The sequence below is a fragment of the Chlorocebus sabaeus genome, chromosome 9 (genome assembly GCF_047675955.1).
Source record: "Chlorocebus sabaeus isolate Y175 chromosome 9, mChlSab1.0.hap1, whole genome shotgun sequence".
In the NCBI taxonomy this organism is placed as follows: domain Eukaryota; kingdom Metazoa; phylum Chordata; class Mammalia; order Primates; family Cercopithecidae; genus Chlorocebus; species Chlorocebus sabaeus.
The window spans coordinates 66,348,339-66,372,251 of record NC_132912.1 but is presented as its reverse complement, the minus strand read 5'-3'; the positions used below and the strand labels follow the sequence as shown (position 1 = coordinate 66,372,251).

Below are 23,913 nucleotides of genomic sequence, written 5' to 3'. Positions count from 1 at the left end.
GAAATTGACAGTATGATAGAATGGAAAAAACACAGGACTGTTCGGGAGGCTGAGGCAGGAGAATTGCTTGAACCTGGGAGGCGGAAGTTGCCGTGAGCTGAGATTGCACCATTGCACTCCAGCCTGGGCAACAAGAGCGAAACTCCATCTCAAAAAAAACAAAAACAAAAAACAAAACCCATACGACGTAAGTCAGAAATCTTGAGTCCTAATCCTCACTTTATGAATGTCTCTGGGCCTGAGTCCCATTGCTGACCAAGTGAAAAGAACAACTGATGAGGAATTCCAGTCCACAATTATACTTACCAGAGCCTGTGAAACTGAGTGTACAAATTTTATGCATGTGTGCATTTTTTCTGGGGGAGAATTCCCCGCCTTCATTAAATCCTCAAATGATGTATGACTCAAAAATAGCTAAGGATTACTGGGCTGATGAATTGCCAAGATCCTTGACTTTCTATGGTAGAATACCAATGTGATTTCAGTCCTCTAAGTTTGTGTGTTTGAAAGATTAACGTATTTAGATTTTCATGGGTTTAAAGTGGTTGGCTGCTTGGTTTGTTCATTTGGTTGTTTTTAAAATTCGTTAATTAAATATTTATGAAATACCTCCTGTGTGCCAGGCACCATCCTAAATACTGGGGGTGTAACAGTGAACAACACTGACAAAAATCTACTCTGTATAACTTAAATTTTAGTGTGAAGACAGAAAAAAACCTCAAAACTCCCAAACAACCTAGGTAAAATATGTAGTGTATCAGTTAGTGATGATAGGTTCAATGGAGAAAATAAGGCCAGGTGCGGTGGCTCATGCCTATAGTCTTAGCACTTTGGGAGGCTGAGGTGGGCAGATCACTTGAGCCCAGGAGTTTGAGTCCAACCTGGGCAACATGGTGGAACCCCATCTCTACAAAAAATAAAAAAATTACCCAGATGTGGCAGCATGTACCTATTGTCCCAGCTGCTCAAAGGCTGAGGCAGGAGGATCCTTGAGCACAGGAGGCAGAGGCTGCAGTGGCCAAGATCACACCACTGCACTCCAGCCTGGATGACAGACAAAGACCCCATCTCACAAAAAGAATGAGCAGGGAAATCCTCACCAATGTGACAAGTGAGCAAAGATCTGAAGATGAGGGGGATCCCTGAGGAAAAAGCAGTCCAGGTAAAGGAAACAGTAAGTCCTGAGGGAGAAACATGTTTGAAGACCAAGAAAGAGGACATGCTGTAGGCTATCTGAAGCCACAGTACACAATCAGCGATGGCCAGTTTTGGGTTCTTTTTGGTGATCTGGGAAAACCCCTAGTGATGCAAGCAAATATGGGGGATGCCAGCTACCAGTGGGGTTAACTGCATCCCACTCCTGGATGAAACCTATTTTAGAGACAGGCCTACATCAGGGACTCTGGGTAACAGAAGGTACCTCTTTCCTTGCAGGCCACAGAGATGCTGGTTCACAACGCCCAGAACCTCATGCAGTCTGTGAAGGAGACTGTGCGGGAAGCAGAAGCTGCTTCAATCAAAATTCGAACAGATGCTGGATTTACACTGCGCTGGGTTAGAAAGACTCCCTGGTACCAGTAGGCATCTGGCTGAGCCTGGCTGGCACAGAAACCTCTATTAAAAAGAAAGAAAATGATCTGAGTCCCAGGAGCTGCCCTGAGTTGCTGGGAACTGAAAATCACATCCTGGCCTGACACATCAGAAAGGAATGGGGGCCTCTTCAAATTAGAAAACATTTATACTCTTTTTTCATGGACACTTTGAAATGTGTTTCTGTATAAACCCTGTATTCTCCAACACAGTTATACTTGTGCACCCTCTATCCCAATAGGCAGACTGGGTTTCTAGCCCATGGACTTCACATAAGCTCAGAATCCAAGTGAACACTAGCCAGACACCCTGCTCTGCCCTTGTTCCCTAGGGGACACTTCCCTCTGTTTCTCTTTCCTTGGCTCCCATCCACTCTTTCAGACTCCCAAGACCCAGGGCCCAGGCAAGTCAGTTACTAAGAGGAAAATTGCTGTGCCTCCAAAAATTGTTTTGAGCTTTCCATGTTGCTGCCAACCATGCCTGCCTTCCCTGGGCTGTGCTACCTGGGTCCTTTTCAGAAGTGAGCTTCGCTGCTACAGGGGAAGCCCCAGCATATGGGGCCTGGATTCATTTCCTGCCCTTCCTCAGTTTAATCCTTTTAGTTTCCCACAATATAAAACCGTATTTCACCGTCAGGAAGAAATCACAGAATCATATGATTTTGCCTTTACCATGCCCCTGAGCAATGTCTGTGCTAGGGAAACTTCCCATCCCATATCCTGCCTCAGCCCATGAACACACTGTGTCCTGGTGCTCTCTCCCGCTGGAAGGGCAGAGTAGCCAGGGTGTGGCCCTGCCATCTTCTCCGCAGGGTCACTCCTGGCACTCCATGCTTAGTCACTGCCTGCAGAGGTCTGTGCTGAGGCCTTATCATTCATTCTTAGCTCTTAATTGTTCATTTTGAGCTGAAATGCTGCATTTTAATTTTAACCAAAACATGTCTCCTATCCTGGTTTTTGTAGCGTTCCTCCACACCCTTTCTAAACAAGATTTTAAAGACATGTAGGTGTTTGTTCATCTGTAACTCTAAAAGATCCTTTTTATCCTTTTAAAATTCAGTCCTAAGAATGAGTGCTTGTCCCCTAACAGTGTTTAATGGCAAGGCAGCCTTGTCTGAAGGACACCTCCTGCCTAAAGGAGAGGTATTTGCAGACTACAATTCTAGTGCTGCTGAAGATGAATCAATGGGAAATACTACTCCTGTAATTCCTACCTCCCTGCAACCAACTACAACCAAGCTCTCTGCATCTACTCCCAAGTACGGGGTTCAAGAGAGTAATGGGTTTTAGATTTCTTATCACCACAGTAAGTTCCCACTAGGCAAAATGAGAGGGCAATGTTTCCTTTTTGGTACTTATTACTGCTAAGTATTTTCCAGCACGTGAAACCTTATTTTTCCCCAAAGCCAGAACCAGATGAGTAAACGAGTAAGAACCCTTGCCTGAACATCCTTCCATCTCACCCATCACTGTGTGTTAGTTCCCAACATCGAATGTGTAAAACTTACGTTGGTCCTGTACACTCAGGCTTTCACTATTTCCTTTAAAATGAGGATGATTATTTTCAAGGCCCTCAGCGTATTTGTATAGTTGCTTGCCTGATACAAATGCAATATTAATGCCTTTAAAGTATGAATCTATGCCAAAGATCACTTGTTGTTTTACTAAAGATTTACTTAGAGGAAATAAGAAAAATCATGTTTGCTCTCCCGGTTCTTCCAGTGGTTTGAGACACTGGTTTACACTTTATGCCGGATGTGCTTTTCTCCAATATCAGTGCTCAAGACACAGTGCAGCAAATTAAAAAAAAAAAAAAATCCCTGAATGATTAGAGAATCACCGCTAAAAAACTACATTTATAAGCTAGGATTTGTTATATGCAAATATTTTCTGCCTCTTCTTTTGTTCTGTTTAAAACAATAAAATGCATTTGTATAAATAATGCTTTCAAGGATGGGTATGTTATTTTAGCAAGAACTTTTAGGTCAGGTTTCTCCTTTGTTTTGATGAACAGCCAATGAAACTAATCCTCAAGATCTGGAAACTAAAGATTTTTATTTAATCCAAATGTTGTACTGGAAGAAGAAATCAACGGTGGTATATTTACTTAACAAGGATGTGTGTGATACAAGACAACTATGGAGATTACACACTTAAAGGAATGGAAGTGGCAAAGGTTAATAGCAGGCAGAAAGCAGCTGGATGAAACAGTTTGTTTTCATCTTAGAAGATTCTAGCTATCTGTGGAGACCATCACTGTTCCCTGAAAAGCTAAAGTCGTCAAGTTTGTAGGAGTACCACAGGTCCTTCCCCCACTGCAAGACAGAGTCTTGCTCTGTTGCCCAGGCTGGAGTGCAGTGGTACAATCTTGGCTCACTGCAACCTCTGCCTCCTGGGTTCAAGCAATTCTCCTGCTTCAGCCTCCCATGTAGCTGGGATTACAGGCGTGCACCACCATGCCTGGCTAATTTTTGTATTATTAGTAGAGATGAGGTTTCACCATGTTGGCCAGGCTGGTCTTGAACTCCTGACCTCAAGTGATCCACCCACCTTGACCTCCCAAAGTGCTGGGATTACAGGTGTGATCCACCACACCCGGCCACACAGGTCCGTTTTTCATATTCCAAAGCCTAGTATAAACAGGGTTTTCAGGGATCCACCAGGAAAAAGCCCTTATATGGGCTATAAGGCAGAGATAGCTTTGGGGGACATAGTCCTCTTCTTCCTTAAAGAAACACTGACTAAAATAGTAGGAGCAGGTGTTTAGAGTAGAGTTGGGACAGCAGTTTTTGCCTGATTTTCTAGATCTGAAAGGAGTAACATGTCATTAAAGGGTGATGATATTGATATTTAGTGCTGCCAACTGCTATTATCACTGCTTTATCTTGGAAAGCTGCCGAATATAAAGACAGATCCCAGCCTGTTTGAGTTAAAGAAAAGTTCAAGGCTACTACTGAATTAGCAGAACTGTCTTGTTTTTGCCATTTACCATATGTTCACTGGTGCTGCCTTCCTGCTGCAGTATAATCATTTTCTCAACTTGCCGCTTAGGACAAGATCAGCATTTTCCTGATCTTGTTCTGTATTTGTTCCTGATTTTCTACTGTAGCACCACTTAAGAAATGAACCTATCACAGGAACTCCCTTTGGATAAAATAATGTGACTCCCACACACTGGAAATAATCATCTACTTCATTTGTTCTTGATATGCTCCCTTGTGAATTTAGAACTAAGGGATCCAGGATTAGCTGTAACTCTGCTGGAAAAATATTTTACTACTACTAAGTATTCAGGAATCTTTGTTATCAGTAGGTGGTGGTAGTGATAGAGAAGGGAGCTTTGATCACTAATCTCTCAGACTGTGGCCAGAATGGTGATGCTTAAGCCAAGTATGAATGGCTATTAACATAACGAGGTTAGGGAAGGAGTACTGAGAAGTGCTTTGCAGCAACACTCACAGCTTGTATGATGATGCAGAAGAAAATCTGATCATGTTCATCCTGCTTTGACAATGAGCCTTGCCCATTGGAGAATGTTCAATCAACAGTAGACCTAAAAAAAAATCAACTTGTTGCTTTCATCTTTTTATTGATAGCATAGCCAGAGCTACCGAAATGATTTACTGGATTCTAGCAAATTAATAAATACAGTAATTTGATTGTAAAAGAAAACATTCTATTTGGACATTTTAGTAGAAATTGCTAGAAGGAAGGAGCTCCTGGCATACATTCTACTTGGATAGAAGAGAAGATAGTATAGGAGGAGAACTGGACAGTCCAGGTATAGACTGTTGAGATTAGGGATTCAGCAGAAAGCGAAGCAAATGTTCTGATTGTTCTTTTGAGGTACAAACTCTGAAGAGTCAAGACATTAAAAATAAAATGCAATTGAACTGGGTAGCTAAACTTAGGCAAAAGGAATAAATATTTGACAACATTTTGACTATTTGGCAGTTCCGTAAAATAACTGCCAATCTGAGATTAGTTTCTTCAGAAATATGGAAGCTGCAAAACGTTGCCTTTCTTATGCCATGAAAGGCAGGGCAGACAAAGGTAAGAAAGCTGCTCCGTGGGCTCCTTGTACCAGCACCAACCAGCAGCCCTTGACAGCACAGATGGCATGAGTGTAAGGGCTATCCTTAGCATAAGGAAAAGACGGTTATAAGCTGAGAAGACTGAAAGAAGAATGGCGCTATAAAGAGAAGAAAATAGCATAAATAAGAAGGAAACATGAAGAATATCTTAACTTTCAGTCTTTCTCCATTTCTTGATGTCTAATGAGGCAAAAAATAACTGGGCAAGGACCACCAAGATGAAGAAGTTACATAAAATGACACAATGAAGTTGAGTGCAATAATACAACTGTTGACTGACTTTCCAAAACCATGGTGATCAGTACAGTATCATCAATGTTACCGAGGATTTTGTTTCTGCCTCATTATAACTCACTTCCATGTATTTTGTCAGTATAGTAGGTATATTTAAGCACTCCAGTGACAATTATGACAGTAGTTTCTGGAAGAAATCTATGACTATAGCTTTGGGAAGCACACAATATGAAAAGGGAATTTCCCCTAAAGACAAGGAATGCAGGCAAATTCAACCCCTTAAGAACAACAACAAAAAAGGTAAAAGATTTAAAAAGACTGATGACAGTGAGGCAGGCACATTTTCCTCCTTTTGCTGAACCAGGGCATGAGACATTTAGGTTAACCATGGCTTAACTGGTGTTGGGTAAGCTTTATATTATAAAACATTAAGATGGCAAAGGTTTCACTTAAGTTTTTCTTTTACTACTTTAATTTGCTTAAAAGCACAAATGCCTGTGGTTGCAGTAACTTCCTGAAAGCAGAAGTAATGTTCCCTTTTACTACCTTAATAAAGCATTTGCCCCTGTGATACAAATGATTTTTTTACTGTGCTAACAGCTGAACCAGTGGCACAAAATTGAGATGGTATTTACTGCAGCAAGGTCCCTGTAAATCAAATAAGCTTTACATAAAAATCTTATTTATAAAAAATACAATACCAAGTACAGAGAGAATGGAGCATGGAGCAGCAGTGCTCCTTGCCAGGGCCATGTGGAAGTGGCTTTTGCTACAGTGCTTGCTTAATGGCACAAGTGAAAAGCTGAATAAGGCAAACACTTGAAGAGGCAGTTTTCTGTAAACTTCTGGGGGTGTGGGGAATTTCCTCTCTTGGGACAGATACTGGTTTGGGATGGCTAAGATCACATGTGATATTTGGCTGCACCTGACACATCACAGATTTAAGATAGCTTCTGCTGGATGAGACCAGTTAACTCCTTTTAGGAGAGAAGTTATCACTGTAGCTTTCTGCCTTTACTGTTACAATGTGCAGCCGTCAGATGGTATTCTCCTATGGAAAAAAAATCACCTCCAACATCTTCCTAAGTGAAAAGATACAAAATAAGCTAAGTCACTAAAAGGTTTCCTTAGCTTAAAGCTCCTTAAGAATCCTACATTGATAACTAAGCAACTTTGTTAGCGGTGTGTAGCTAGACACAAATGCTTTAACTAGAATATCTATTCCCACCCACTTGGTACCTAATAGTAATACATCATAATGACACTTGGAAAACAAACTGGTCTTGAGAAATTTTGGCCTCTTCTCATGTCCTCACTTGGAACTTTCCAGCTTTCGTGACGTATTTGACTCCTTTAAATGGCTTATATTTCTCCCCATACATGTCCAAACGGTTCACTTTTAAGCCTGTGTCAAAAAGAATGAAAAAGAATAAATTATCATCATCCCAACCAATATGTTAGCAATGAGCACTATATGGTAAATCTGACATTAACCAGTGTCCCTTCCACCATTTGGAAGAAATGTCTCTTCTATCATTTACAAATTATTGCACTTTGATGGTATGGTTTTGGTTAAGATTCCCACACAGGCAGGGAATGTCTGTGAAGTATAATTCTACTTTCTGTAAATATGAATAACTCCCTTTTTGGTGCTTGAATGAGGGCAGAGGTGAGGGGAAGCTGTTTGAAATAAGGTGTTCTTCAAAATCATTTGGTTGATGCCTGGGAGATGGCCCCACCAAGCACAGTGTAAAAGGCAAATGGGCTACTGCTCTTTCTAGAGAGGGAAACTTTTGTTACTCTTCTAAGTGCCTAATAATTGAGCTTGCAAAACTCAATTACCCTTAACTACAAGTCAACCTTATCCTCACCTGAAATAGCAAGCTGCTGGATCTTAAACTGTATATTGAGGCTCGGATTCTCTTCTGGTTTGGGGGCTCCAGACTGTAAATTTACCAGTCCTTTAAGACTTGGGAGCTTTTGTGGAGTAATTTTTCCCACATCCCATGTTAGTACCTTAAAAAGACAAAGAATGAAAAACAAATAGAACCATTTATTAAAGACAAACCCTCAAAAACAAGGTTCAAAGACATCATAAACTTATGTACAAAATGAAGTGCAGTCTCTTGAAAACAAGAGATCTGGGATCTACAGTGAGTTTACCTCTGATTAGCTCTGTGACTTTGAATGGGGAGTGAGGACAGAGAATCTACATTTGTTGAGCATTTTCTTTTGTATTAGCACCGTGCTTAGCACTATTCATATGTTATCTCATTGAGGGCTGTGAAGTAGCTTTTGTCTTCTATTTACAAATGAGGAAATTAAGGCTTAGAGATCAAATGACTTGCTCAAGGTCACACAGCTAGTCAGAGGTAAGGCTGGGATTTGAACCTAAGGCTCTCTGATTTCAAATGTTCTCCATCATACCATCTTCACTACTTTTCTCTGGGCCTGTTTCTTTTTCTTTTTTTTTTTTGAGACAGAGTTTCGCTCTTGTTGCCCAGGATGGAGTGCAATGGCGCAATCTTGGCTCACCACAACCTCCGCCTCTCGGGTTCAAGTGATACTCCTGCCTCAGCATCCCAAGCAGCTGGGATACAGGCATGCGCCACCATGCCCAGCTAATTTTGTAGCTTTAGTAGAGATGGGCTTTCTCCATGTTGGTCAGGCTGGTCTCGAACTCCTGACCTCAGGTGATCTGCCCGCCTCGGCCTCCCAAAGTGCTGGGATTATAGGCATAAGCCACTGTGCACGGCCTCTGTTTATTTTTCTGTAAAATAATTAGATTGACTTAAGATGGTGTTTTTAAAACTTTTAGCTGTGAAACCCATTGTTCAAATGAAATCTTCGGTGTAGAGGCTCAGCAGCAGATGAGAAAGAAAGCAAAGCTGTCATAGTTGAAGCTGTGGTAAAGGGCCAGGAATCTGAAGCTCCCTTTCTCAGCCCTGTGTGGTCTCCAGGAGGTTTTTTGAATCCTTACAACTGTATTAAATAATCTTTAACATTCTATGATGTTATTCAAAAAACATGTCTTTTCATTTATCAGGTAGCTCAATGACTCTGCTATTGAAAACAATCATATTTACTAGCTAATCAGGAAGCTGAGAGAAAATCATCTGCTACAGTTTCTCTGAAAACCCTCTGCTACAGGAAAATTTAAGTAGGGCGAGGAAGCAGCTTTCCTAGTCCTGTGAAAGAGTATGAAATGATGCTTTTAAATTAAAAAGGAAGAAAAAGGTCTTAATGATCAATTTATATAGAAAACTTAATAATTCATATACCATCATAATATCTTCTTCTACATAATGTTTTCTCTTTTTAAAAAAGCTTTTACTTCTTTCTTATTAGATAGCAGAGTGAGGCTCTGGATTAATAATGGATGAGTGACGGCACATTCTGAAAAAGGACAGAATGACACACTTTTCTGTTCATCTGCTCAGTAGCAGCTGCAGGATTCCTTCGGCAGCCAGTGGCAGAAGCACAGCACAGTATGCTCTCTAGGTTTTGATACGAACTTTAGTTTTAAACAAGGTGTTAAACCTTTCCCTCCATTCCTCCCCACAAATCACAAAATAGATTGCAGAAACACTTGCTCACTCTTGATTTGAAGTGGCTGTACCTTGGTGACTGGATCAAATGTATAGCTGCCTTGTGTGGTTGTCAGGTTCATGTTCAGCACAACTTTTGGCATGTGAACTGTCACTGTAATTCCTTCAATAGTTTTCCCCATATTCTGCTTTGGTCCAATTGTTATATCAAATCTGCCACAAGAACTGTTCTCTTTAAAGCTGATACTATGTTTCACATACACTGGTATTGCCACTAGACTAAAAAGAGAAACAGAGAAAGATACAAAAGCATAAACACAATTAATGGTGTGGGGACAGCATCAGAGGTATCCTGAAAACCTCTGTCCAGAGTATCCTACCTTACCTTTAACTCCACAATAAGGTGCTACAGAGTTGGCTCTCTGGAGCCACAGTTATGCATCCTTGAATTTGACCAGTTGAGGATTGAAAATATTATTTAACACTATCGGCCAGGCGTGGTAGCTCATGCCTGTAATCCCGGCACTTTGGGAGGCCGAGACCGGCGGTGGGAGGAGATCACCTGAGGTCAGGAGTTTGAGACCAGCCTGGTCAACATAGTGAAACCTCGTCTCTACAAAAATACAAAAATTAGCTGAGGCTGGGTGTGGTGGCTCACACTTGTAATCCCAGTACTTTGGGAGGCCGAGGCGAGGAGTTCAAGGCCAGCCTGGCCAACATGATGAAACCCCGTCTCTACTGAAAATACAAAAAGTAGCTGGGTGTGGTGGCTTGTGCCTGTAGTCCCAGCTACTCAGAAGGCTGAGGCAGGAGAATCACTTGAACCTGGGAAGTGGAGATTGCAGTGAGCTGAGATTGCGCCTCTGCACTCCAGCCTGGGCAACGGAGCAAGACTCCATCTCAAAAAAAAAAAAAAAAAAAAAAGTAAAAAATAACAATATAACTATAAAAAATAATAAAAATAAAAAGTCAACCTGGTATAACAATTATTTACACAGTGTTTACAGTGTACTATCACAAGTAACTTGGAGATGATTTAAAGTACCCAGGAGGATGTGCATAGGTTATATGCAAATACTACACCATTTTATATAAGGGACTTGAGCATCTGTTGATTTTTGCAACCAATCCTCCAAGGATACCAAGATGGCGGTACCTCCAGAACTGCAGATTCAGCATCTACACAAGGGGGAGCTGAGTATAGCATAATGTTCTGGTACCACTGTGCTGGGAACTGTATACAAATCAAGACAGAAATCTGAAGTTTAATAACAGTATTAACAATTGGGGTGGCTGGGTGCAGTGGCTCATGCCTGTAATCCCAGCACTTTGGGAGGCCAAGGCAGGCAGATCACTGGAGGTCAGGAGTTTGAGACCAGCCTGGCCAACATGGTGAAACCCCCTCTCTACTAAAAAAAGTAACAAGAAACAAAAATTAGCTGGGCGCGGTGGCGGGCGCCTGTAATCCCAGCTACTTGGGAGGCTGAGGCAGAAGAATCACTTGAACCCAGGAGGTAGAGGTTGCCATAAGCCAAGATCACAGAATTGCACTCCAGCCTGGGCGACAATAGTGAAACTCCATCTCAAAACAAACAAACAAAAAAACCAAAAAAACATAAAACAAACAAACAAACAAAAAACAATTGGGGCAAATGGCCCTAGTTTAAAAAAATGAATTACGATCCCACTGAAAAATAATGTAAAATATGTTTTATATAAATGAAAACAGTTCCTATGTGATGAGTCAAGAAACAGGCTGGGTGCGGTGGCTCACGCCTGTAATCCCAGTACTTTGGGAGGCTGAGGTGGGCGGATCACCCGAGGTCGGGGGTTCGAGACCAGCCTGACCAACATGGAGAAACCCTGTCTCTACTAAAAACACAAAATTAGCCAGGCGTGGTGGTGCATGCATGTAATCCCAGCTACTTGGGAGGCTGAGGCAGAGAATCACTTGAACCCTGGAGTTGGAGGTTGAGGTAAGCCAAAATTTCACCATTGCACTCCAGTCTGAGCAACAAGAGCCAAACTCCGGTTCAAAGAAAAAAAGAGCCAAGAAATAATTTCTCTGTTTTTGAGTCCTGTCATAATGTTACTCAAATAACTTCTGGTATTTTCAAGAAACAAACTAGCTATAAAACTACGATCCCCAATGCTAAATTTTTTTTTATTTTTTTGAGATGCAATTTCACCTTCTTGGCCAGGCTGGAGTGCAGTGGCATGATCTGTCATTGCAACCTCTGCCTTCCAGGTTCAAGTGATTCTCATGCCTCAGCCTCCCAAGTAGTTGAGATTATAGGCACACACTATCACGCCTGGCTAATTTTGTATTTTTAGTAGAGACAGGGTTTCACCACGTTGACCAGACTGGTCTAGAACTCCTGACCTCAAGTGATCTGCCCACACTAGCCTCCCAAAGTGCTGGGATTACAGGAGTGAACCACTGCACCCAGCTCTCAATGCTGAACAGTTCCTTAAAACCTCAATGCAGAGAAGACTGACTTGAAGCAGGTAAGTTTGGGAATGTCCTCACGAACTACAGGTAGGTCTGTCTCCTTGTTAGCCACAAAGTCTACAGACTATGGTAAGATTATGGCAGTGGTTCATGGTTTTGCCTGGGTTATGCACAGTCCATTTTGCTCTGCTTGCAAAGTACTCAGCTGTCAGAAGCAGAGCAAAATGGACCATGCATAACCTGAGCAAAGAACCAGCGCCATAATTTGACAATGCGTAACCTTGCAAAGAACCAGTACCATAACCTTTTGCCCAGGTTATGCATGGTTTGCTTGCCCTTGGCTATAGGTTTTACTCTAGTCTCACTTAGTACCACTCTACACTCATACATTCAAAGCATACTGATATTTTAGGTGCGTATTTTCACCAGTTCTCACTGGGTCTCCTGGTGAGCTATGGTTAAAGTGAGCAATGACGACCTCGAGTACTCAACTGTCATAAAGGAACACGGAAAGGTGAGTTCTGCTTGATATGTATGATGGCAGATTCTGGCTGATGCATCAACATACTTTTGTGAGCTGACACGGTATGATATGAGTCGGAAATTTCCATCTGGAGGAATAAATGACAAAACTCTTTCAGATTCCCAACGCTTGAACCGGATGCAGGGGTGGAAGCTGACGTCATCCAGAAGCCTAGGGTTCTGTCAAGAAAACAGAAGACAGCCGTGTTCATAGAGCATAATGAATATGGGAACTGTACTTAGATACCTTGACAAATCAATATGTTCCCTGAAAATAAAGCAGTCATGGAAGAGTTTATGACCACATCTACACAACCTTATAGTTTCACAATGCTTTAAAGTTTGTAAATATTTTATGTACATTATTTTATTGAATTTCAATAACCATAAAGGAGAAAAGGCAAGTATTATTATTTCCCTTTAACAGATTAAAAAACTGAGGTTCAGAGGACTTAAGGTCAGAACAAACTGGTGACAACACAGAAGTCAGTTCTCTTAATTGTTCCTAGCAGTATGTCATGCTGACTCTAAAATGATACAAAAGACTAATGTCCTTTCATATCAGCAAAGCAAATAATTACTCAGTAAAAATGATACTGGATATTTGCAGAAGCCAGCCAGCCAATTTTAAGCCCCTTGTAGCACACTCAGGCAAAGACCTCCCTTAGCCTTTCCATAAAGACCACGCTCATCATGTAAGTGACTGTCTTAGGAAACTCTGCTAGGAATATTTCTGAGACAATCCTTTGCCATCTAAGATGCAAACTTATCTCAATATTTATCATTTCATTTAGTACTTCACATGTATTCAAGGGGCTATAAAATAGGAGACTAAAACTTACCATGAAAGAAAGGGAGAGATCGGGCATTCCAGATAGTTTAATGCAAGCATCAATGACCCCCTGAATTTCTGCAAAGACTGTAGATCCTGAAGAAAGAAAGAAAAAGGAAGATAACATCAATGGAATATGAGTCTTAACTAGAGCTATCACTGTATCTTTTTATTTTTATTTATTTATTGTTTTTAGAGACAGAGTCTTGCTCTGTTGCCAAGGCTGGAGTGCAGTGGCACGATCACAGCTCACTGCAGCCTCACTCCTGGGCTCAAGTAATCCTCCCGCCCTAGCCTCCCGAATAGCTGGGAATATAGGCGCGTGCCATGACACCTAGCCCAACAATCACTATATTTAGAATAATGGAGATGCCCTCTGGGTGTCAGACTTACTGAAGCTTTACATCTCTATTAACAGGTCAGGGGACAAGGTCCATACCTAACTCTTGTTGGAATATGATAATTTTTCTTTTTTTAAGAGATGAGGTCTTACTAGCTAGTCCCAGCTGGCCTCCAGAGTAATTGGGACTACAGGTATGCCACCGTAGAATATAATTTTATTTTTTTTTGAGACAGGGTCTTTCTCTGTCACCCAGGTTGGAGTGTAGTAGTGCTATGACGGCTCACTGCAGCCTCAACCTCCTGAGCTCAAGCAATCCTCCCACCTCAGCCTCCCAAGAAGCTGGTACTACAGGCATGCACCTCCATGCCCGGCTAATTTTTGTATTTTTTTGTAGAGACAGGGTCTTGTTACATTGCCCAGGTTGGTCTCGAACTCCTGGGCTCAAGCAATCTGCCTACCTCAGCCTCCCAAACTGCTGGGATTACAGGTGTGAACTACCATACCCAGCCAGAATATGCTAATTCTAAGGAAAATTAAACTGTCTCCTTTATGGAGCCAACCCTGTAAGATGACTGGATATGAGTTTAAAACATATGAGGCCAGGCACAGTGGCTCATGCCTGTAATCCCAGCATTTAGGGAAGCCGAAGTGGGTAGATTATCTGAGCTCAGGAGTTTGGGACCAGCCTGGGTAACATGGCGAAACCCCGCCTCTACTAAAAATACAAAAAATTAGCCAGGCGTGGTGGTGTGTGCTTGTAGTCCCAGCTACTCGAGAGGCTGAGGCAGGAGAATTGCTTGAACCCAGAAGGCGGAGGTTGCAGTGAGCCGAGACCGCAACACTGTACTACAGCCTGGGCGACAATGTGAGACTCTGTCTCAAAAACAAAATAAAACAAACCAAAAACATTTTCAATAGAATTTTAAAATGAGGCAAGGGTATTATGAAATGGACTAAGTCAACTTTTAAGAAATAGGATCCATAATAGAAAGATCTCTCTTTCTTTTAGAGACAGGGTCTCCCTCTGCCATCCAGGCTGGAGTACAGTGGTGTGAACATAGCTCACTACAGCATTGAACTCCTGGGCTTGAGCAATCCTCCTGCCTCAGCCTCCTGAATAGGTGGGATTAAGGAACCCATGCCTAGCTAATCTTTTAAATTTTTGATAGATACGGGGTCTCGCTATGTTGCCTAGGCTGGTCTTCAACTCCTGGGCTCAAGTGATCTTACTGCCTAAGCCTCCCAAAGTGCTGGGATTACAGGTGTGAGCCACCGTGCCTGGCAAAAAATCTGTTATTCTATAAGATGGAATGTTATAATGAAAAGGGCACTCATGGAAGAGAAGATATTGACTATAATTCACAATAAGCCATCACTACATGTTAACAAGTTGTGTGACTTGGAATAGTTCACTTAACCCTTCTGGGCTTTCCTTATGTATAAAATAAATGTAAGGGAAGGACTAATTTTTTTTTTTTTTTTTTTTGAGATGGAGTCTCGCTCTGTCACCCAGGCTGGAGTGCAGTGGTGCAGTCTTGGCTCACTGCAACCTCTGCCTCCTGGGGTCAAGCAATTCTCCTGCCTCGGCCTCCCGAGTAGCTGGGATTACAGGCGCCTGCCACCATGCCCAGTTAATTTTAGTATTTATAGTAGAGATGGGGTTTTACCATGTTGGCCAGGCTGGTCTTGAACTCCTGACCTCAAGTGATCTGCCTGCCATGGCCTCCCAAAGCGCTGGAACTACAGGAGTGATCCACCATGTCTGGCCGCTATTTTTAATAATAAAATTTTATGATTCTTATAGAGTACCATTGTTTTGTCTGGTCAAAAAGATAATTAGATTGGGTGTGGTGGCTGATGCCTGTAATCTCAGCACTTTGGGAGTCTGAGGTAGGTAAACTGCTTGAGCCCAGGAGTTCAAGACCAGCCTGGGCAACACGGTGAGACTGTACAAAAAAAATAAAAATAAAAGCTAGCCAGGCATGGTGGCGTGCGGTGTGTACCTCCTGATTGGCTGGGACTATAGGCTACTCAGGAGTCTGAGGTAGGAGGATCGCATGAGATGGAGGTCAAGGCTGCAGTAAGTAGGGACTGCACCAGTGCACTCTAGCCTGGGCAAAAGAGCAAGACCCTGTATTTAAAAAAAAAAAAGAAAGAAAGTGAAAAGATAGGGGCTTTTATCAGAAGTACTGCACATAATGTAGTAGCAAAAGCATGGTATATGGTAGATTTTCAATAAATGTTAGAAGGAATAAATAGCAAGAGGTAGAGTTACATAGGGTAATAATTAGCTTAAAGTAAGGCATTATCAGTTCTGATTTACATGTTTGGCAGACCTCAACTAGTGGTTATGAAAATTATATGTAACCTATGGGCAAAATACACAGATTTATGGGCCAGGTGCAGTGGCTCACGCCTGTAATCCCAGCACTTTGGGAGGCCAAGGCAGGTGGATCACTTGAGGTCCGGAGCTCGAGACCAGCCTGGCCAACACTGTGAAACTGCGTCTCTACTAAAAATACAAAAAATTAGCCAGGGCCAGGAGCAATGACTCATGCTTGTAATTCTAGCACTTTGGGAGACCGAAACAGGCGGATCACCTGAGGTCAGGAGTTCGAGACCAGCCCTGACCAACATGGAGAAACCCTATCTCTACTAAAAACACAATATTAGCTGGGCGTGGTGGTGTATGCCTGTAATCCCAGGTACATGGGAGGCTGAGGCAGAAGAATCGCTTGAACCTGGGAGGCAGAGGTTGCGGTGAGCCGAGACTGCACCATTGCACTCCAGCCTGGGCAATGAGAGCGAAACTGCATCTGAAAAGAAAAAAAATTAGCCAGGTATGGTGGCTCATGCCTGTAATCCCAGCTACTTGGGAAGCTGAGGCAGCAGGATCGCTTGAACCCAGGAAGTGAAGGTTCTAGTGAGCCGAGATCATGTCACTGCACTCCAGCCTGGACAACAGTGAGATCCCATCTCAAATAAATAAATAAACAAACAAACTAACAAACAGATTTAAAAATCATCAGATAATGAATGCCTTTCTACTGAAACCATACTGCCAAAGGACTTCAATTTTCTTTTCTTTCTTCTTTTTTTTTTTGTTGAGACACAGCCAGGCTGGAATGCAATGGCGTGATCTTGTCTCATTGCAATCTCTGCCTCCCAGGTTCAAGCAATTCTGCCTCAGCCTCCTGAGTCACTCCAGGTGCCACCACACCTGGCTAATTTTTCGTATCTTTAGTAAAGACGGAGTTTCACCATGTTGGCTAGGCTGGTCTCAAACTCTGACCTCGTGTTCCACCTGTCTTGGCCTCCCAAAGTGCTGGGATTATAGGCGTGAGCCACTGTGCCTGGCCAGGACTTCAGTTTTCTATTCATCTGTGTCAGATGAATTGTTTTGCCCCAAATAAGATGACATGCACACAATTACCTGATTTATCTATAATTGCGTCTATTTCTTCAACGACATCAAAATAGGCTTCATTGTTTGTGTACTTTACCCCTGCCCGACGCCATGGTATGTTGGACAGCTGCCCAGTGGGGAGTGTGTCCCCAACATTACTACTGCCTAGAAACCCAAAAAGAAGGCAAAGTTGATGTGTAAAACAGTCATGAGAAAATGATTACTGGGAAAAAGAAAGCTGCTTCTTTAATGTTTGGATTTTTCTTAATGAACTTGTGGATGGTCTCTAGAATTGTCAGACATTTCCATACCAACATGATCAAATTTCTAGAAGAGAAAAATAGGCCATGTGGCCCTCTGTTTACCTGCCAAACCAGGTTAAATTTATTTACTTATCTTTTGCTTCCTGTGTGTTAACAGTAACCTAATCTAATTCCAGTGGCTCAAAAACAGATTCTCTGCCACTGATGAAAAAAGAGGCTGGTTGTTTCAAAATCTTCTGCCAATAAAATGTCTCCACTGAGAATACAGAGTTATAACTAGGCCCTTCAGTATTCAACTTTAATTTACACAAGATGCTGCCAAGCAGGCCTCAGTGGAGTAAATGGAATCTGGGCTTTTCCTATTTTAAGGTCAACATACCCATATGGCTGCAATATAGCTAGTGTTCAGTATCCGGCTAATTTCCTGGTAAACTGACACATGTCTAAAAATAAGTGTGGTTGTCCAAAACACCTATCTTTGAGCTGTGACTTACTTAACATTTTGGTTAATTTATATTTCCAATTCGAAAGTACTACATACTTAAAAACAACAAAAAAAAGGTGGAGTTCAGAAAGGTGGTTTAAAGAAAAACACTAGACTTCTTACTAACAAAATACATCTACCATTAACATTTTTGTTAATATTATGGTATTAACGTTTTGGCATATTTCTTTAAACATTTCCACCACCAGAAGGTTACATTTTTTTCTATTGTGATAATTTTGGTTTTTAATTGCACTTTAAAATATAGTTGCAATCATACTGTATCTATAATTTTGCAGTCTACTTATGATTGGTGTTCCTACCTGCAACCTACAATCATGTTATCTTCCTGCTCAAAAATCTTCAATGGTTGATCACTGACTTTATGATAAAAGCTAAATATTCAGCCTAGCTTTGAAGGACTTTCTCTACTTTTTAATCTAATCTCTAACTTCTCAACTGAAAAACAGTTCTGCTTCTGCATTAATAAAACTTTAGGTCTTTCTCTTTCATGTGTGTTTTTTTCTCATACAGTTCTACCTATGGAGAATGCTCTTACTCCTCCCTCACTTCCTGAATTCTACTGATTCTCCAAGGTGGCCGCCCACCACAGTTCAGGAGGGAATACTTCATTAATGGAACCATTCTCTTGAACTTTGTAATATACTGCCTTATGAATCTGTTATGTTTTGCATTCTATATTTTAGTAACTTTTCTCTGACTATAAAATACATGTTTATTTTGGAAAATTAGAAAGTATAAAGCAAAAATAAAGATAATCTGTATTTCTTTAGCTGGGTATAATCATTGTAAATATTTAGAATTTTTTGGCCTGGGTGAATATTTATATATAAGAATAATTTTTTCAGTTTTGTGCTGACTTTTCAATTTAACATTATATCATGTGTATTTTCCAATGCTATTACATTATCTGTGAAGTATGGAATTGCTTTTTAAAGTCTTATACAGTTATTTACTTATTTTAATTTTTTTTCCAACGTCCCATTCAGAGTATAAGTTTTAGGAGCACAGACATGCCATCTTATCTTTCTCTGAATTTCTCTCAACATTCACCCTTACACAGAGGATGAATAAAGAGCTGCTGAATGATCTTCTTCTTATAGGCCTCTCTCACCTCATTTTTAGGTCAAGGCACTGGAGAGGGGTTTACAGTGGTGGACAGTGGAGTTGGAGTGGCATATAACATTTCACAGGAATCTTTCTCTAAAAGACTTTAAAGCTTTCGAAAGAACATTGGCATCTGGGTGTGCCTAATTTCTAGCTACACTCAAGAATTAAACCCAACTGGAAGCTTACAACATAAGTACGGGCCCACAATGCATGTGATCTCATGAGTAAACTATTTTTCTGTTTTTTCTTAATACATCTTCTGCATGCATAAAAACAAAGACTCGGAGGATATTGTAGTACTGTGTGGTTAAGAGTCTTAAATTTTCTATTCTCTAGTAATTGTGGAGTAGCAGCATACCAGTTGTTATTTTAAACATTAAAATGCCAGTCTATAAATGGACTAAATTCTCTTCTAAGTGGGCTCATATACTGGCTTCTTTAGGACTAACTGGAACAATTTATTCAGTCTTAGTATTTAGTGTTAAATAATGGTAATAATATTGTTGTGGTATTTTAGAAAAAAAAAAAGAGTAATAACCAAAAGTTCTTCATCACTTAAGGTCTAGCCTCTTTCTATGAAGATAAATATACAGTACATCCATTTTAACTTTACCAGTAAGTTTAATTATGGCTGAATTGTACTACCTTAATAATACATCAGATCATGAGCAATAATGAGTTGTTTACAAAGTTTTAATTGCTCAGTTACTAGTAAAGTATGTTTTCATCTTACCTGTAATAGAGTTGACAACAGACCGTAGAATTGTTGGCGGTTTAATTAATTCTTTCAAAATGTTAGATTCGGTAGCCAGCGGAAATCCATTGTCTAACATTTCTTCTAAGAGTTCATATACTATGACCACATTATCCTTAATTGCAGCCTCTGAACACTCACCAAAGTAGTCCTGACAAAATACACAATATCACACAATGGAAGGCACAAAGAAAGGCTTGCTAAATACTTTTTGTTCTGAAGAACAAACTTACAGTAGCATTATTCATTGCTTAAGAAGCTGAACATATGTAAAACAGAGCCGGGGAAAAAACCCTCTTTAGGCCAGGCACGGTGGCTTATGCCTGCAATCCCAGCAATTTGGGAGGCTGAGGTGGGTGGATCACTTGAGGTCAGGAGTTCAAGACCAGCCTGGCCAACATGGTGAAACAGTGTCTCTACTAAAAATACAAAAATTAGCTGAGTGTGATGGTGCACACCTGTGGTCCCAGCTACTTGGGAGGCCGAGGAGGGAGGATTGCTTGAACCCGAGAGGTGGAGGTTGCAGTGAGCCAAGAGCACGCCACTGCACTCCAGCCTAGGTGACAGAGTGAGACTCCGTCTCAAACAAAAAAAACAAGCAAACAAAAAAAACCCTCTATAGTCCTAACATTATTCCTCAGTATTTTCTTGATATTTCTAGCCTGAATTTAATTCCTATTACACATTATACCAGAAAGAGACATTAAATTGGAATTTGAGCTATAAACTTCATTCACCCTGATTAACTATCCCAACATACACATAGATAAGCTTAAATTGTTTGGTATATTCAGCAAGACAAGAGAAAATAATAAAATGTAAATACAGAAGAGCTCATAACCAATGAAAATCTTGAGACCACTGAGAGAACTGCATGTGGAGGGCATTATTGTTTCCTGATGATATGCAGTCATCCCTTGGTAGTTGTGGGGAATTAGTTCCAGGATCCCCTGTGGATACCAAAACTCACAATTCTCAAGTCCCTGACATAAAATGGCACAGTATTTGCACATAACTTATACACATCCCCCTATATACTTTAAATCACCTCTAGATTACTAGTAATATCTAACACAATGTAAATGCTATGTAACTATTTGTTATACTGCATTGTTTAATAATGAGGAGAAGAAGTTTGTACATGTTCAGTTCAATTTTTTTGTTCAAATATTTGCCATGTAAGGTTCGGTGAATTCATGGATGCAGAACCCATGTATATGGAGAGCCAACTGTAATTTGTAATACATATAAAAAATAGTAAATAGAGCAGCCATGTGTGCAACTGTACACCACATAAAAAAGGGTTTATGAATTTATGCTTAGTTAAACAGAGAGAAACAGACAGTAAACACCAAAACCTGGGTAATTAAATAATATAATCATGTCTCACCTCCAGCTAACTTGGGTCATTTAAGTTAGAAAGGTATGATAGATAACCAACCTGAAAAGTGTCAGCAACTCGATGTAGGAACTCAATTACAAAGAGAGGTGGCACTTCAGTCTGTATGACAGATACAAAGAAGAGCTTATCCCGGTAGATACTGATGAGGTAGTGGTGAGGTGTTGAAATGACAGGTGGTACATTTTCAACATCAGCAGCTTTCTCTTGAGCTTCAAAGAAATAATCACAGACAGACTGGCTCACAACGCTCTTCCAGTGCTTCTCTAGAAATATGTCACCGGAACAGTTTATGAGAAATAGACTGTGGATCATTTTCTGTTGGGGCAAAGAAAGGTTTAAATTTATTATACATTAAATATCATTTAACATATACAAAAAGATCATACACTTTGACCAAGTGGGACTTATTCCAAGAATGCAAAAATCAATCAATATGATATACAATTAAAACTAAAACAACCATTTCAAAAGGTGCAGAAATTGCATTTGACAAAATCCAACATCATTTTACCAAAAAAAACCCCAAAAAACCAAGCCACTTAACAAAAAGAAACCTCCTCAGCCAGGCTCGGTGGCACATGTCTGTAATCCCAGCACTTTGGGAGGCTGAGGTGGGTGGATTGCTTGAGCTCAGGAGTTTGAGACCAGCCTGGGCAACAGGGCAAAACACCATCTTTACAAAAAATACAAAAATTAGCTAAGCATGGTGGCGCTTGCCTGTAGTCCTAGATACTCAGGAGGGTGAAGCAGGAGAATTGCTTGAGCCCAGGAGGAAGGTTGAGGCTGTAGAGAGCTAAGATTGTGTCACTGCACTCCAGCCTGGGTGACCAAGTGAGACACTATCTTAAAAAAAAAAAAAAAAAAAAAAATTCCTTCATCTGATGAAAATCCCAAAGCTAATATTATATTTAATGGTGAAAGACTGAACACTTCCTCCTTAATAACAAAACCAAACAAGGATGTCCAGTCCCATCATTTCTATTCAACATGGTACTGGAGGTTTGAACCATGGCAATTAAGCAAGAAAATAAAACAAAAGGCTTCCAAATTAGAAGATACAATCTTGTATATAGAAAATCATAAGGAACACACACACACACCTATTAGAGTTAATAAATTTAGTTCAGCAAGCTTGCAGGATACAAGTCAATATACAAATCAATTATATTTCTATCCACTATAGCTATAAAATACTAAAAATGGGCTGGGCATTGTAGCTCATGCCTGAAACCCAGCACTGTGGGAGGCTGAGGAAGGAGGATTGCTTGAGCTCAGGAGTTTGAGACCAGTCTGGGCAACATAGTGAGACCTCATCTCTATTGGAAAAAAAAACAAAAAAAAAACCTGAAAATGAAATTAAGAAAACAATTTCAGGCCCGGCACAGTGGCTCATGCCTATAATCCCAGCACTTTGGGAGGCTGAGGCAGGCGGATCACCTGAGGTCGGGAGTTCAAGACCACTGGCCAACATGGAGAAACTCCGTCTCTACTAAAAAAAAAAAAATGCCGGGCGCGGAGGCTCCCACCTGTAATCCCAGCACTTTGTGAGGCTGAGGTGGGCGGATTGTGAGGTCAGGAGATTGAGATCATCCTGCCTAACACGGTGAAACCCCGTCTCTACTAAAAAAAAAAAAAAAAAAAAAAAAAAAAAAAAAAAAAAAAAAAGCCAGGCGTGGTGGCGGGCGCCTCTAGTCCCAGCCACTTGGGAGACTGAGGCAGGAGAACGGCGTGAACCCAGAGGCGGAGCTTGCAGCGAACCGAGATCGCGCCACTGCACTCCAACCTGGGCGAGAGAGCCTCTGTCTCAAAAACAAAAGCAAAACAAACAAAAAACAAAATTAGCTGGGTGTGGTGGTGCATGCCTGTAATCCCAGCTACTGGGGAGGCTGAGGTAGGAGAATCACTTGAACCTGGGAGGTGGAGGTTGCAGTGAGCTGAGATGGCGCCGTTGTACTGCAGCCTGGGCAACAAGAGGGAAACTCTGTCTCAAAAAAAAAAAAAAAAAAAAAAAAAAAGGAAAGAAAGAAAGAAAAAAAAAAGAAAATGCTTGTAATCCCAGCTGTCAGGGAGGCAGAGGCGGGAGGACAGCTTGAGTCCAGGAGTTTGAGACCTGCCTGGGCAATATAGCGAGACCCTGTTCTCCACAAAAAGAAAAAAAAAAAGACCAAAAAAAAATAATAATAATTTCATTTACAATAGCATCAAAAAATTTAAATATGTAGAAAATAAATTTAACAAGAGAAATACAAGACTTGTATACCAAATATTACAAAACGTCAGTGAAATAAATGAAAAAGACCTAAAAAATGGAAAGATATTCCATGTTCATGGATTGGAAGACTTGATATTTTTAAGATGGCAAAATTTCCCAAACTTATCTACACTTTCAATACAATCCCTATTAAAATCCCAGCTGCTTTTTTGTGGAATTGGGCAGGCTAATCCGAAAATTCATACGGAAATGAAAAAGATCAACAGTCAAAACAATCTTGGCTGGGTGCGGTGGCTCACGGTTGTAATTCCAGCACTTGGGGAGGCCAAGGTGGGTGGATCACGAGGTCAGGAGATCGAGACCATCCTGGCTAACATGGTGAAACCCCGTCTCTACTAAAATTAGCCGGCCGTGGTGGCACGCGCCTGTAGTCCCAGCTACTCGGGAGGCTGAGGCAGGAGAATCGCTTGAACGCAGGAGGCGGAGGTTGCAGTGAGCCGACACCCAAGATTGCACCACTGCACTCCGGCCTGGGTGACAGAGCGAGACTCCATTTCAAAAAAAAAAAAAAAAAAAACACACAAAAAAACAAACCCATAGGCCTTTTTGTGGAATTTGACAGGCTAATCCTAAAATTCATATGGAAT

General features: G+C 41.0%; 2 protein-coding genes across 7 annotated transcripts in view; one reads left to right on the top strand and one right to left on the bottom strand.

Annotated features, from left to right (window-relative positions):
• Positions 1-3,531, top strand: part of VCL (vinculin) — a 124,799-nt gene extending 121,268 nt beyond the window's left edge. For both annotated transcript variants that reach the window (XM_007962962.3, XM_007962963.3), the window contains one exon: positions 1,435-3,531. In XM_007962962.3, coding sequence (XP_007961153.1) covers positions 1,435-1,581 — 147 coding nt within the window. In that variant the 3' untranslated portion in view covers positions 1,582-3,531. The remainder of the gene's footprint in view (positions 1-1,434) is intronic.
• Positions 3,532-5,161: 1,630 nt separating this feature from the next.
• The window catches only part of AP3M1 (adaptor related protein complex 3 subunit mu 1), a 29,366-nt gene continuing 10,614 nt past the window's right edge, over positions 5,162-23,913 (bottom strand). For 4 of the 5 annotated variants that reach the window (XM_007962956.3, XM_007962958.3, XM_007962961.3 and 1 more), the window contains 8 exons: positions 21,094-21,369; positions 19,632-19,803; positions 17,048-17,185; positions 13,282-13,367; positions 12,486-12,619; positions 9,537-9,744; positions 7,789-7,933; positions 5,162-7,322 (listed from right to left, as the gene is read on the bottom strand). In XM_007962956.3, coding sequence (XP_007961147.1) covers positions 7,222-7,322; positions 7,789-7,933; positions 9,537-9,744; positions 12,486-12,619; positions 13,282-13,367; positions 17,048-17,185; positions 19,632-19,803; positions 21,094-21,369 — 1,260 coding nt within the window. In that variant the 3' untranslated portion in view covers positions 5,162-7,221. Of the gene's footprint in view, positions 7,323-7,788; positions 7,934-9,514; positions 9,745-12,485; positions 12,620-13,281; positions 13,368-17,047; positions 17,186-19,631; positions 19,804-21,093; positions 21,370-23,913 lie in introns of all 5 variants that reach the window. The other variant, XR_012093980.1, reaches the window with a different exon arrangement.